The sequence below is a fragment of the Diabrotica virgifera genome, chromosome 3 (genome assembly GCF_917563875.1).
Source record: "Diabrotica virgifera virgifera chromosome 3, PGI_DIABVI_V3a".
Classification (NCBI taxonomy): domain Eukaryota; kingdom Metazoa; phylum Arthropoda; class Insecta; order Coleoptera; family Chrysomelidae; genus Diabrotica; species Diabrotica virgifera.
In genome coordinates, this window is record NC_065445.1 from 93998061 (window position 1) to 94014348 (window position 16288).

General features: G+C 33.3%; 1 protein-coding gene across 1 annotated transcript in view; it reads left to right on the forward strand.

The window, feature by feature from the left end:
• The window catches only part of LOC126881942 (ATP-dependent DNA helicase Q5-like), a 94808-nt gene continuing 78520 nt past the window's right edge, over positions 1 to 16288 (forward strand). The window contains exons 1-4 of the mRNA XM_050646679.1: positions 1 to 215; positions 268 to 392; positions 5814 to 5978; positions 11980 to 12153. Of these exons, the coding sequence (XP_050502636.1) occupies positions 83 to 215; positions 268 to 392; positions 5814 to 5978; positions 11980 to 12153 (597 nt within the window). The 5' untranslated portion in view covers positions 1 to 82. The remainder of the gene's footprint in view (positions 216 to 267; positions 393 to 5813; positions 5979 to 11979; positions 12154 to 16288) is intronic.

Below are 16288 nucleotides of genomic sequence, written 5' to 3' on the forward strand. Positions count from 1 at the left end.
TATTATGTTTTGATACAGTTGATAAGGTTATTTCGGCTGCTTGAAAATTAGAATTAATGTGTATAATATTTTATACCTCAAAATGGATCTGTTTGTTACAAAAAAGTCGTTGGAATTAGACGAATACTCAATTTTGCAAGGGTTAAAGAAATATTTTAAATTCGACGAATTTAAGTCGGACCTACAACGTAGAGCAGTGATAGAAATATGCCAAAGTAAGTTGAAGTTAACAATAATTTGCAAAACATAAACCTTTTTTATTTGTAGGAAAACGTGATGTATTTGTTTCCATGCCCACGGGCTCAGGAAAATCTTTATGTTACCAGTTACCAGCCGTTTTACATAGTGGCAAGATTACCATAATATTCTCTCCACTTCTGGCACTTATAAAGGTATCTTATCAATAGTAATACCACTAGTGATTCAATTTTCGCGATAAGTCTGTCGATTTACTTCTAAACGAAACTGAGTTGCTTGAAAACACCACGAGTCCATAGGACGAGTGGTGTTTTCTTTGAGCAACTCAGTTGAGTTTAGAAATAAAAGACAGACTTATAAGATAAATTAAATCACGAGTGGTATTTTATTAGACTATTTCACGAACAAAGTGATAGATCAAAAATTCAGTAGAATGAGAGGAAGGAATTTAATAATAATACATTTGATCTAGGTAACCCAAATCTACCCATTTTTTGAATAATTCACAATTAGTCATAATCATGAAATATTTATTATAACTATAAATAATTTGTTATAATTATTTTTTACCTATAACAATAAATAATTTGTACACGAAAAAAATACATTATTCTCGACTATAATTATTATAAACAGTGCAATTGTAAAAATTTTGAATAGTATGACCGTTATTAGGTGGATACAATGTATTGTTGCTATTATTACTTGATGTACTTGGAGTATTAATTCATAATTAATTTGTAGTTGCGATCCACACAGAACATCATAAATTGTCTCCATATATAAGATTTAGATTTTCTTGTGTTACTTGGTATATTTTCTTCAATGTTTTGTGAAATAGTCAGTCTAGTCATTTGTTTTGTTCTATGATACTACTGTAGTTTGTGTAAGGTTTGTATACCACACTATGGTTACAGTAATTTGAATACTACACTCGAGAGCAAAAAAATCGACTCACTCACTGAATTGTACACATTAGATGTCTCGAATTTCCTAAACCTGTTGTCCGATTTGAGTGATTTTTTAGTATGCTTGTAGCCTTCCTTATCTTTTAAGAAAATCGATGTAATAATATTGTTGCTAGACAGGTAAATATCATTTTATACCAGGTGTAACAATCATACTGTGCTGTTTGCTTAAAGTATGCAACACCCTATGGGATATTCTAGAATTTATAAAATACTGTAATTAAAACCCAACTATAGCCCCAAGGTTTCTTAACATTTTGTTTTTTGATTCATTTGCTTATGTTGTAAAATTAAAAAGTTAGGTACGTTAACAACTAGCGATGTTTTTCATCAATAAATCCTCATTTTTTGCTTAGTTTAATCAACAAGCCTAAAGTAGGCTATGAGAAATTAACAGTTTAATGGATGTCAAATTGTTAACAGTCAAAAAGTGGCTGGTTTGTTGTAAAAATTAGTAGATTTATTATTTAAAGTTTCAATTAAGTCCGTATTTTTTGTTGTTGTTTGGTGGAAATCAAAAGTGCTACAAGGAATTTGACCCATTATGAGTGTGTTCAAGCAGTGATCTTACATAGCGAATTACTTAGGTACCATGCTATTGGCTTTATATTGGTAACAGGTAAATCATCGGACTTTGAATTGGCCATCGCATAGTCCAGATCTTAACAGGATCGAATATTTGTGAGACATTATCTGCAGAAGACTACGACAGCGTTTGCCACCTACCAAAACCTTACAAGAGGTAGAAACAGTAGCTCTCGAGCTACTGTTACCGCTACCACGGTATATTTAAAATCATCATTAGTATTTTGGATTGGAACCTTTGTATAATTTCTATATTAGAATTTGCAGCTGTTCCCCACAGTTCTATCCCATGGGTCCAAATTGGCTTCAACACCGCTTTGTTTAGGAGTAATTTATTTTGTGTTGATAACTGGGATTGTTTTCCTATTAGCCAGTATATGCCTCTTACTTTATGGCCCAGTTGTTTTCGTTTGGAAAATGTGTTTTTTCCAGGTCAGTTTTCTATCCAGGTGAATCCCAAGGTACCTTACATCATCTTTCTGTGGTATTTGTTTGCAGTTAATACATACAGGTGGGACAGGTTCCTCTACGGGTTGTAAATGTTACATGTATCGACTTTTGCTCATTTGGTTTAATTCTCCATTTTTGTAACCATTTTTCTACTTCAGTTATGTTATTTTGTAGTACAGTGGAACCTCGATAACTCGGATTAATCGGGACCGCGGCCGATCCGGGTTATCGAAAATCCGGGTTAGCCGGAGAGCATTGTAAAAATTAATAAAATACGGTATACTTATAGATAAAGTCCGTTATAATTAAAACAACATGAAATATATATGCACAGTACACATCTAACTTACCTATTATAGTTGTAGTATAGACAGTATAGATAGAGTATTGTTCATTTCTAGGTAAAAAAAACTCAGTCAGTTTCGGTTGCGTCAATTTCGTCTGTCATCAGAGCGATGTTATGTTATTTAAGAACAGTGGCTCTTTCACTGTTTAAAGTTTAAAAGACCATTGTTCTAAAAATAATTTTTTAAAAGACTGTTGAAAATAAATAAAGGAATAAAAGGTGCCTGTTGTTTGCGATAGCCCGATAATGGATAATGAACGTCGCTCTGCCGCCGCTGCCGCCGTGTACCATGAGTCATTTTTACCGTATAGTTCAAATTACACAAATACCCATTATCTCTCAAATATTATATTATGGTCGAAGCCAAGTTTTATCAATGAAACTCGATATTTTTAAGACATTCCAGAAGCGGCTACAGAAAAAATGTTTTAACATAATACATACATTTTTATTGTTGAAATGTTTGTCTGATGAAAATCGGTCCGGGTTAGCCAGACTTCCGGGTTATCGGGGGCCGACTTATCGAGATTCCACTGTAGTTCTGATGCGATGTTTGGATTCTTGTTGTAGCATAAGATCGTAGTATCATCTGCAAATGTAGCTGTTGTTGTGGCAGGTGATGTTGGAAGGTCGGCAATGTAGAGTAGGTACAGGACAGGACCCAGTACACTTCCCTGGGGGACACCCGCTGTTGTGGGTTGGAGTTCTGATATTTCATTGTCATATTTGACTCTAAAGCGTCTATTTGTAGGGTATGATTTTAGTAGTGTATGTAATAATTTAGAGGCAAACAACTCCTCAGCTTATAGAGCAACCCCTGGTGCCATACCTTGTCAAACGCTTGTCCTATGTCTATGATCAATGCGGAGCAATATCTGGATGCTTTATGGTGTTTATGGATTCTGTTTACTATTCGATGTACTTGTTGAATGGTAGAATGTTTCTGCCTGAATCCAAATTGGTGAGTTGGAATTATTCACAAATGAATCAGTTGCCTAGTTCGTTGAAGAACTCTTTAAAGTCTTCTTTTGTTATTTTTTGCTTTGGAGGGCAATAAACCGCAGAGAAAGTAATGGGGCCTGTCCAGTCTTCTACAACTATGTTTGTGGCTGGTATGTATTCTTTTGCAAGACAAGTTGCGAGATAATGTTTGATTGTGCTTTTAATAATGATTGCAGTGCCACCGTGGGCGGTTCCATCAGGATGCATGGTATGGTAAACTGTATAGTATGGAATTTTTAAGACATTCTTTTTTGTGAAGTGCGTTTCTGATATTAATATTAGATCAATTTTATGACTTGTCAAGTATAAACTAAGTTCATGTTTGTGTTGGGCTAATCCATTCGCATTCCAGATCACAAATTTTAGTTTGTCTGCCATCACTTCATCTTTGCTATGACAGTGGTAAGAAGGTTGAGCATGGTGCTCATCTGCTCCATGAGACCCTTCATCATTTGTTTTAACTCTTACATATCAGATGTTTGTGTAGTAATTTGATTCAGCTGTTGATTATTATTTGCGACTTGGCTGTATGTAACACCTGGTACTATGTAATTTTGGTATGCTCTTCTTGCACTTTCTTGGGACTCCTTCTTCCTCAGAGGTGGGTATTTTTCTTTCGGCAATTGCTTGTATACAGTGCACCCTCTGTATTTGGCAGGGTGATTACCATTACATAAGACACATATGACATTTTCTATTCGATGTTTCTGTGTGCATTCTTTTGTTAAGTGGTTTAACGCACATTTTACGCATCTGGCTTGCCTGACACAGATGTTCTTCGTATGCCCATATCTTTGACATCTTTGGCATTGTGCTAGATCCCTTACAGGCCTTGGTGGTTCAAATTTTACTCTTGCATTTTGTAGTGAGTCTATATCGTATATATCTTTGTTGTTAGAGCTTGATTTTAGATTCACAAAAAATAATGGAAGTGGGTTTTTTGTTATTCTATGTCGTATGTTAGTGATCTGGTTCACAATATGCCCTTGGCTCTCCAGTTCCGCCTTTACCTCTTCTAGGTTGGTTGTTGGATGTAGATGTCTTAGAACGACTCTGAATGATCTATCTTTTTTTTTGGTATGTGTGGTATTCAGTTTTCTTTTCATCTAATGCTTTTATAATGATGTTATATATTCCCATCCCATAAAGGTAGTTGAAGAAATGTTCAAAAAAATTTACCAAGAATTCTATGACTGAAGAAATTATTATTTGCCATTTGACATGTTAATCTATAGAAGCTATCAGTGTGTTCAAATACCCCTCCACTGGCACTTCTTCTCTTAGCACTACAACCCGGAGTGGGACTTAGCTGACTGCACAACTCTCTTCCATATCGAATGATTGTCCATGATAATTGGGTCAGTGGGTAGCCCCATTGTTCTTAAATCTGACCACATGTCTCCATCACATTCATGGACATCTTAAGGACCTTTCATCTTGGGGCACTGGAACCCCAACCTTATTTTTGTTCTGTGTGTACCAATGGCGCACCCAGATATTTCCTCTGGGGGGGGGGGGCTGTCTTGGGCACCGAAATTTTTTTGTATTGTTTGTGAAAGATAAGTTACATTTTCGTACTATTCTTTGTATATTTTTTATATGCCCTGGGAGCGGTTTTAACCCCCCAAACCCCCCGGGGTGCGCCACTGATGTGTACACTACATGTCCACTAATTTAGAATTGTACAAAACCTTTAATACACTAATAAAAATGTTTTTACTGCAACAGATTTCACTACCTTCCTACCCTAAACTGTTTCTTATTATCTTGCCAATCAATTCCTTTTCTCTCATACCTTATTTCAACATGGATCAACATTTTTCTAGGATCTTCTTCATCGATATTTCTTCCTTCTACCTATGGAGATGCATTAAGCTATTTTTTTATTCATCTTCTGCCATTTCCTTTTGTTCATTCGTGAATGAACATTCTTTCTTGTTGTATAGTTCACAAGTTTTTATCTGCTGTTCTCCACTATCATTTATTGTGAATTAGAAATCATACTCAAATTTTACTGCTACTTTTCTGGAGGATTTTAAATCTCTCACTAACTTCATCAGTGGAAATAATTAAATCAATTAATTACAAACTTGGTGGAAACAATTTGCCTCTTTAAAAATTGTTAATAACCTATTTATATACATTCTTATTTATTCATAAACATTATTTGTGGAATTTTGTTAATACATTTTGTGAAAATTTAGAAAAGATAATTTTTAGTATTAGTTGTTTATTCTTTCTATTTTCATACACCTAATTTCAAGGATCAAGTTGATCACCTGACGAAGTTAAAGATACGTGCAGCTACCATAAACTCTAAAATCACAAATTCCCAAAGAGAGGCTATAATAGCTGATTTGAAATCAACTTCTCCCAACATTAGGATTTTATATGTCACTCCTGAACAAGCAGCTACAGCCACCTTTAAGGTAAAGTATGTTTTTTCTTTACATATCTCTTATCACCTGCTTTTATCTTCACAATAAATGTAAACAGTATGTACGCAGCAGTGGCTCTTGATATTCGTGTTTAGGACACACAAGAACTATTACAATTTTTGTTTTCATGAAAATTAGGTGCAATACCTAAGTGATCAAGTACGACTTTGGAGTAGAAGCCGAAGATGTTTGACCTTTGTCAAGTAAGATCTTTGACTTGCCGTCAAGTTAAAGATCAAATTTAATGTCTCTAATTTAATGTCTCTAATTTAATTTAAAATCTTTAATTTCTAACGAAATATTCACTTGGACTTCACTAATATGGAGATCAGTATTTTATTGAAAATGCTGTTTATTGACAATATAGTTTTGTTATGAAGCTATTTCCTTGTGGCATTTTTATAATAAACTATTTTTAATGGGAAATAAGCCACAATTTTACCAAAAAATTATTTTATTAACGTTTCGAAGCCCAAATCGGGTTTCGTTGTCAAAATATTTTTTTTTTGACAATATAGTTGGATCATTGAGTCAGTCATCATGCTTACTGATACCTGATCAAAGGCATGGCAAAACTTATATTGGAAGAGATGTGCTAATATCGCTGAAGTACTATGGAAAGGAAGCAGCAATAAGCTAACAGTCATAACAGGCTTCCTGACTGAACATGCGCCAGTCAAGGAACATCTACATACAATGGATCTGTCATCATGCTTACTGATACCTGATCAAAGGCATGGCAAAACTTATATTGGAAGAGATGTGCTAATATCGCTGAAGTACTATGGAGAAGAAGCAGCAATAAGCTAACAGGCATAACAGGCTTCCTGACTGAACATGCGCCAGTCAAGGGACATCTGCATACAATGGATCTGTTTCATGGAAACCTAAGCTACAGACTCTCTAGGAGAGAACCAGTGAAACATATCTTGCACGACTGTGAAGAATTATATTGCAAACGGCACACACTTTCTGATGATTACCAAGTGACTCCAAAAACACATGGTATCCATCCACTAGATCTGTACAAGCTGGTACAGGGTTCCAGAATCCTGGAATGGGTATTATGAATAAATTGAAGGGAATATCTTAAATATTTCTCGATTTAAAGACCTTTCAGTCTCACTATGTCCTCTAAGTGCTAAATAAAAATACAGTAGAGTATCGATTATTCAAACTAATTGGGGGACAGGGGTGTTCGGAAAATCGATTTTTTTCGGATTATCGAACTGTATTTAGTATTTATATAACAATACTATTTAACCATAGGCGAATGAAAGCCTTATTTACATACATATTTACATATATGCACACATGTATATCTTTAGTGACAAATAGGATAGAAATTAAATTTACGAGTGGCTGGGTTACATGTTTTTTAACCATGTGTCTGACAAAGTATTTAAGAATGGATTAAAAAATATGAAATTTGACTTTCGGTGTTAGTTTGGCATCACAAACTATATCGCTCCCCGACTTCGTTAGTGCCATAACCCTAAAAAAATGGAAAATTGTTTTTTTGGCCTAATATGTTCATTTAGGTGTTGTCTTCATTGTGCAATAATTTCATATAATTTACTTATCTTAAGGACAAGCTGACCACCACAAGACAGTTTGGGTCACGCTGTGGTCCAGAGTAGATTTGTGGTAAGTAGATTTCATTTTTCAATATTGCCCTAACATGTGATCATGCATTTGTTAACCAAGAAAAATTACTCAAGTAAAACTTCTCTAGTGCCCTAACCTGTGATATGGCAGTAATGCAAATTGGAATTGTGGGTTTGTGTGATACACTCAACGTTGCTGACTGCCATAACCTGCGTTATGGCCGTAATGCGAACTTGATTAGAAATAGATTTCCGATGGTAGATCATTTGCAATACTGTTACATTATGTGCTAAGGCGTTATTGAACGATAACTATAATTGATCTATGCTGGCATAAGACGCTATTACTTATTATTATCAGTCGTTTAAACTTTGATGTTGATGAAGCTGGCCAGAAGTATAAGCTTATTGAAATCAAGATTGCAAGGTACGCAAGGCCGGACTACTACTTAATAGCTACTTCGTACGAAGATATATATGAAATGAAAAAGTTTTCTTCAAACAGCGACAAAGCAACAAAAACCTGTCCAATTATTACTGATGCATGCATACAAGAAAAAAAAATGATATTGACGAAACGAAAAAGCGTGATATTGAAGACTTGCTTAGTCAGCGACTCATTCCCGAAGCTTATGGTCCCATGTTAAGAACCATTTTAAAGCAATGAATGACCTTATCATTTTACACAAATACAGTGTTTAGTTGTTTTTAGAATAATATCCTCATTTGTATATTTATAAAATGACAAATTTAGTTTATTAAATACAGTACAATACATTGACCAATATTTTACAATTTTGCAGTTTTATTTCGTTTAAGGTTCAAGAAAATGATGTCTATCTCAATGAATTAATACAGGTTCATAGGCCGTAAACCTCGAATTTTAAATATTGGCGCCCCAGCAATAGCGCCTTATCATATTTTAAGGGTGAATTTCAGGGTAAAGCAATGTCAATAACTAAAAATAAATACTAGCATTAGATAGCTACATATATAGTCACCATGAGTGACAAAAAAAATGAAAAGTCACATAAAACCTTGTTTTTACTCTCCTGAAAAGTTTGCGATTTCGGGGTTATGGTACTAACGAAGTCGGGGAACGATATGTATAGTCGGTTCGCTAAACTCAGACACAACTGGCTAGTGATTTTAGTCTGTAATTTTTTTGTTTTTTTGCCAAAATTGGCAAAATTACTAACTATTTAGTAATTATTTTTTGCCAATTTTGGCAAAATTACTTACTAAAATCACTAGCCAGTTGTGTCTGAGTTTAGCGAACCGATTATAACAAAGCTAAAACTCCCTGGGATCTAGGGAGGAGAAATAGGTTGTCCCCGGGATCTTTTTTAAGTAAACTACTTATATACAGCATCATCTACATCCGTGTTTAAGGCAAGTTTTATCTTATTACGATTTGTGGATCAGCCAGAAGAATTAAGCCGGAACATAAAGTTACTTATCTTTTTATCTGTCTTACCAGCCTACCAAGTTTGTATTCATTGGATAAATTGGTTGCAGATTCACCTCCCTCTAACCGTTTGTTAATTTCGTGTTTATTTTTCATAGAAAGGACAATACGCTTACATTTAGGTATTTTCAATCAAGTTTTTACACTACAAGTCGGGAGTTCGGATAAGCGGTCGTTCGGTTGATCGACGTTCGGATAATCGAGTCTCTACTGTACTTCAAAATTTGACACAGTTTATAATCCTTTTTTCATTATGCCTAATTACATTTTGTCTATAAATAGAACTATATTATATTATTACTAAGGTATGCGGCAAAATAACAATGGTGAAATTCGTATGCCTCAAATTAGTATGTGTCAGGCGCCGAAACGTACTGAGTGGTTTCCGAACGTCGTTATAACGTATGTGAATGTCGTGATAATGTTAGGTGCTTCTAGTTAGGTGTTCAATTATAGTCCAGGGCGCATCTGTTTTGAGATAGACGTTAAGAGGTGACTTAAATTTTCTTGCAGAAATTGCTTAAAAATAACTCAAATAATAATATTTGAGTTATCCTCCCACTCAAAATGGTCCGGAGCATTGTTTAAATAATCAAGATGTCAAAATATGAAGGAAAAATTCGATTTTTTATTGGTTTTTTGATTATAACTTTAAAATTATTCATTTCTGAGAAAAGTTGTACTGACATAAAACTTGCGTAATTAAATTTTCTACAATATAGAATTGATTAAAAATTTAAAAAATAGTGACCCTTGTTGCAAAATAGCAATAATTTCGAAAAAATCCATACAAAAACAAGTATTCGCATATTACGTTTTTCAACCATTTTTGCTACACTTGGACCTTCATATTTTACCCAGAAAAACTATGATATAGTAGAACAACACTGTAAATTTCATTAAAATCGGTTTAATAGATTTTGCAAAATAAATTTTGCAATCCAGCTTTCGCAAAAAAAAATCATTTTTTTAAATGTTGCAGGACTGAAAATAAAGCAGATAGCAAGTTGAATTTTTTTTGCTCATAGAAGTGTACTGTACCTTTCATTTGTAATTTGCAAAATTAAAATCGATTAATTATCACGGCGCCAGGAAATTTTTTAAATAATAAACATTAATTTTTGGTGCTACGCGCAGGACAGCGGTGTTCGATTCACACAAGTTGATTTCCACCAAAATTTCTTCCAATCTTTATTTAATATATGATTTTCTTACTCTATATTTTGTTGTATTTTAATATTTAGTGTTCCACAAAAATCAAACTAATTTTATTATTGTTTGTGAAATATTGTTTAAACAATTACATATTATCTTTAAAAATAATAAACTTTTCTTCTCTAAGTTAAAATATATGAACAAAGAAAGTTTTTGCTAAAAAAGGTGTTATTTCAAAGGATAGAGTATGTGTTTTTATTTTGCAATAAACAAATTTATTTATTTATATCGAAATGTAATAAAAATTAAAATGTATCAATCATTATCAAAGGTCATTGGAATGCCCAATCAGAGCAAACTATCCGCTGACCTGCGCGTAGCACCAATAATTAATGTTTATTTAAAAAAATGCCTGACGTCGTGGTAGTTAATCGATTTTAATTTTGCAAATTTCAAATGAAAGGTACATCACACTTCTATACGCAAAAAATTAATTATTGGTGCTACGCGCAGGACAGCGGATAATTTGCTCTGATTTGATAATGATTGATACATTTTAATTTTTATTACATTTCGATATAAATAAATAAATTTGTTTATTGCAAAATAAAAACACATAGTCTATCCTTTGAAATAACACCTTTTTTAGCAAACACTTTCTTTGTTCATATATTTTAACTTAGAGAAGAAAAGTTTATTATTTTTAAACATAATATGTAATTGTTTAAATAATATTTCACAAACAATAATAAAGTTAGTTTGATTTTTGTGGAATTAAAATATTAAAATACAACAAAATATAAAGTAAGAAAATCATATATTACATAAAGATTGGAAGAAATTTTGGTGAAAATCAACTTGTGTGAATCGAACACCGCTGTCCTGCGCGTAGCACCAAAAATTAATGTTTATTATTTAAAAAATTTCCTGTCTCCGTGGTAATTAATCGATTTTAGTTTTGCAAATTACAAATGAAAGGTACAGTACACTTCTATGAGCAAAAAAAATTAAAGTTGCTATCTGCTTTATTTTCAGTCCTGTAACATTTTGAAAAAATGAATTTTTTTTGCAGAAGCTGGATTGCAAAATCTATTGAACCGATCTTAATGAAATTTACAGTATTGTTTTACTGTATCATAAAGTTTTTCTGGGTGAAATATGAAGGTCCTAAGTGTAGCATAAATGGTTGAAAAACGTAAAATGCGAATACTTGTTTTTGTATGGTTTTTTCGCAATTATGGCTATTTTGCAACAAGGGTGACTATTTTTTAAATTATTAACCAATTCTATATTGTAGGAAATTTAATTACGCAACTTTTATATCTGTACAACTTTTCTCGGAAATGAATACTTTTAAAGTTATAATCAAAAAACGAAGAAAAAAATCGAATTTTTCCTTCATTTTTTGACATTTTGATTATTTAAACAATGTTCCTGACCTTTTTGAGGGGGAGCATAACTCAAATATTATTATTTGAGTTATTTTCAAGCAATTTCTGCAAAAAAATTAGAGTCACCTCTCAACGTTCAAATGTACTAATATTTTTACAGATGCGCCCTGGTCTATTAGAAATGTTTCTCGGGTTTCTAGGGGATGGATCAGATCTTTGAGTCCTGATTCACATAGACTCCATACCTGATGCGACATTGTAACACAATTAACAAGGAAACTATCACTTTTTTGGATATATGATTTACTTTGATACTTCTAACAACCAATTATTTTTTCCTATAAGTATGTTTAATGTATATTCTTTTTCAGTCATTATATGAGAACCTTTATCGATTCAATAAAATCGCCTATCTTGTGGTGGACGAAGCGCACTGTGTAAGCGAGTGGGGCCATGATTTTAGACCTCAGTATCAGAAATTGGGAAACTTACGGGAAAATGTACATGTGCCTTGTATAGCCTTAACTGCTACTGCCAATGCAGAGGTAAGAATGATATTTATGTGAGATAGTTATTAAAAGTCTTTTTCACCGGGACAAGACATCTCGTAATGCGACAGTTTGTAACACCACAAATGTAACGGACAATTCATAACGCCGTCAATTTGTAATGGCGATACTTTGTAACAACGAGCATCAGGATAAAAAATAAAAGTACTAGATCCTTTGTAAAAGGCATATTTAACCCGCCAGTGGTCGCTATATGAGATTTTCTCTCATGGTTTCAGAAAATTGCGCACAACTTTTTTTCTGGGAAATTATACGCGCTGTAGTTCCTTCTAAATAGTCTACTAACTATCCTCCCTCGACAATCTAATAGACTCGTCCACTCGGATAGTGATAGCTCAGTTTACTTAGTATCACCATATTGTTGAGTCAGTACGCTTCATGTGAGAGATTCTCCCATCAAGCGACCACCGGCGTCACCAACTGTGTATATATAAAAAAAAAGAATGTGTGTGTACTTTGTACTCACGTAAGAAGTTATACTTCTATTATATGATTTCTTAAAAATAAATATACTTTTAAACAGTTTGTTTTAATTTTTTTTAACACCAAACTAATTTTGTGCTTACCGATTTAAAAAAAAATTAAAAAAAAGTATAGGATTGCTCCGGATTCGAACTCAAGACCTCTCGATCTCTGGCCGAATGCTATACCAAATACGCTACGAGGACTGTGTCTGTATCGGTTCGGACTCCGTTCGGACGTACCTAATGACAATTCATGGTAACAAACAGACAAGGTGAAGTATAATAAATATACAATAAAATGTTTTAATAATACTCATCTTACTCCTGAGGAAGACAAATCCAAAGACACCAAAAATTATAATAAATATATTTACTAAAAACACATATATTCTTTTCACACCTTTTCTTGCACTGATATATTTATATACTTCACCTAATTTACTAACCGTTGCACGTCATCCGCGTCATAGCCTGTGACGTCGCATGATACCAACACGAAATATTTGGCGGTAGGTGTGTTCTTTTTTAGAATCATTTTCCGAGTACACTGGAATTACAGCCACTAGACATATTTTATTATATACGCGTAGAAATAATATTTAAAGATTTCTATTAATGTTAATTTAAAGAAATACACAATAATATGTTCCATTTAATTTGTATAAATGGATTATAAAGCGTTTTTATGAAGCACATTTGTTCGGAACACACTGTAACTGTAATCGAACGAAGATGACATTTTAGAATAAATTGGTAACATTTATTTGACAGTTGCGGTGATGACACTTCATATTTGTTTATATTCTTTACTATAAGTATCTGTTCTATTATATTTACTGTTTTTATTATTTACTTTACTATAAAAAGATCCTCTACTATAAAAATATAAATTTCACCTAATTTTATCACGACTTGGAATAATCCAATCTGACAACTTTTTTAGTTGTTATTGTAGACATATACAAAGAAACCTATCGGCTTCTCCCAAGAGTTCGGAGCCGATTTTCAATTATTATCGTAGGGGAGCCCAAGCGGGGATTTTTGCAGTTACTCGAGCGCGTCAGATTATCATATGGGGAGAAACCTGGTACCCTGCAGATGTACCTCAACCATATATTGGCTCTTAACACAGGGGAGTTCGTTAAGGGGGGTCCGAAAATAAAAATCTATCCTTAAAAAACTCAAAATTGTCAGATTAAGATAAGGTAAGTTAAGTACCGGGTGTCTCAATAAGAATGGCTCTCGGCCATATCTCAGGAACCGTTTATAGTAGAGCTTTGAAATAAAAAATTTTATAACAAAAGTTGCCTCAGGAAAAGCCTGGAAATTATTTTCATAATTGTGGGACCACCGCTAGAGGGCGTAATTGAATATCAAAAATTAAAAAATCTAAATTTTACAAAATTTTCCTAATGAAGGGACACTGGAAATCCGATCGTCGTATTCTTCATAAAATTCTACGCATATTTGATTTGACAAGTTTAGGTCTACCTTTGGAAATAAGAGGTGGGGGTGAGTGGGAACCTTGTTATGAAAGACTGGCTGTGAGTCCGGTTCTGCTTAATCAAATTTTGTAAACTTGGTCTTGTTGAAGACAGATCTTTTTCGTCAATGTTAAAGTTATGATTTCGAACCAACTTACTGAGTAATATGCCAGCTAGAAGGCGTTATTTAATTTTTTTCAGAAATCTAGTGTTCCTTGGAAAATATTAAATACAAACATGCATTTTTAATACCATATTACAAAATTAGACAAAATTAGCAACAGAATAGCGAAAACCGCATGTTAATACCTTTTTTCTATCTCGAGATATCTTACAAAACGTGTAAATTTCAAAACATAACTGTTACTGTCACCGGTAAACGAAATAATTCATTAAAAGTAGTGTGCTATGGAAACAACAAAGAAACATTTTCCAGCTGTCAACGTATATTAGGTCTTTTCAACGCTTCTCATTTGTTTCGAGCCTCGTTCATATCTCGTATATTAATATTATACACGGATTATACGGCATATGACAGAGGCTCGAAACAAATGAGAAGCGTTGAAAAGCCCTATTACAAAGAAATAAAAACAACTTTTTAGTGATGACATAAACGTTCAAATTTTTGCCCATCATTTTCGTTGCAAACATTTACTCTTTCAAGAGTAGATTGAACAGCAGTCTCAATTTCTGCTCTCGATATGCTTTGCATGGCGTTTAGTATTCTCTGGATAATGTATTCTAGAGTAGTGTATGATGGGCAACAATTTGAGTATTTAGGTCGTCACTAAGTATTTCTTTTTGATCTGTGTTTTATTTAATTTTAATAGTATTGTTTCTCTTTATATTGTTGTTTTAATTAATTATATTTTTATACGTTGACATCTGGAAAATGTTATTTTGTTTTTTTCCACAGCACACTACTTTTCATTAACTTAGTTTACCGGTGATAGTAACAGTTATGTATAAAATTTACACGTTTCTCGAGATATCTTGAGATAGACAAAAGGTATCGACAGGCGGTTTTCGCTATTCTATTGCTAATTTAATCTAATTTTATACAGTATGATTAAAAATGCATACTTGTATTTAATATTTTCCAAAGAAAACTAGATTTCTGAAAAAAATTAAATAACGCCTCCCAGCTGGCTTATTACTTATTAGGATGGTTCAAAATTATCACGCTTACATTGAAGAAAAAGATCTGTCTTCAACAAGACCCAGTTTTCAAAATTTGATTTAGCAGAACCGGACTTACAGCCATTTTTTCATAACAAGGTTCCCATTCACCCCCACCTCTTATTTGCAAAGGTAGAGTTAAACTTGTTAAATCAAATATGCGCAGAATTTGATGAAGAATACAATAATCGGATTTCCAGTGCCCCTCCATTAGGAGAATTTTGTAAAATTTAGATTTTTTTATTTTTGATATTCAATTACGCCCTCTAGCGGTGGACCCACAATTATGAAAATAATTTCCAGGCTTTTCCTGAGGCAACTTTTGTTATAAAATTTTTTATTTCAAAGCTCTACTATAAATCGTTCCTGAGATATGGCCGAGAGCCATTCTTATTGGGACACCCGGTACATGCAAAAGAGTGTATATTTCAAAAATCTGACGATTTGAGCCGGGTGTAAGGAAATGGGTGAGTCCCAAAGTTTTACAAGAAAAAAGCGAATATTTCGCGAAATTAATGACAGCTCAAAAAACTAAAAAAAATGTGCTAAATATTTTTTAAGAATATATCGAATGATGCCAAACATGACTTCCCACGGAGAGGGGTGGGGGATAAATTTAATATTTTAAACACGGATCCCGCGATATTTCGCGAAATGAACATGAGATCGAAAAACTGTAAAGTACACTTATTCAATAATTTTGAAAAATCTATCGAATGGCACTAAACACGACCCCCCACGGAGGTGGGGTGGGGGGTTACTTTAAAATCTTAAATAGAAGCCCCATTTTTTATTGCAGATTTGGATCCGTTACGTAAAAATAAGTAACTTTTAGTCGAAACATTTTTTCGAATTATGAATAGATGACGTTATAATCGGAAAAAACAATTGTTGGAAATGGAAAATTAAATTAAAAAATGGCAAGCACCCACTAAAATGGAAAACTTTACTTAACTTTTTTTGGTTTTAGGACCTACTATTTAC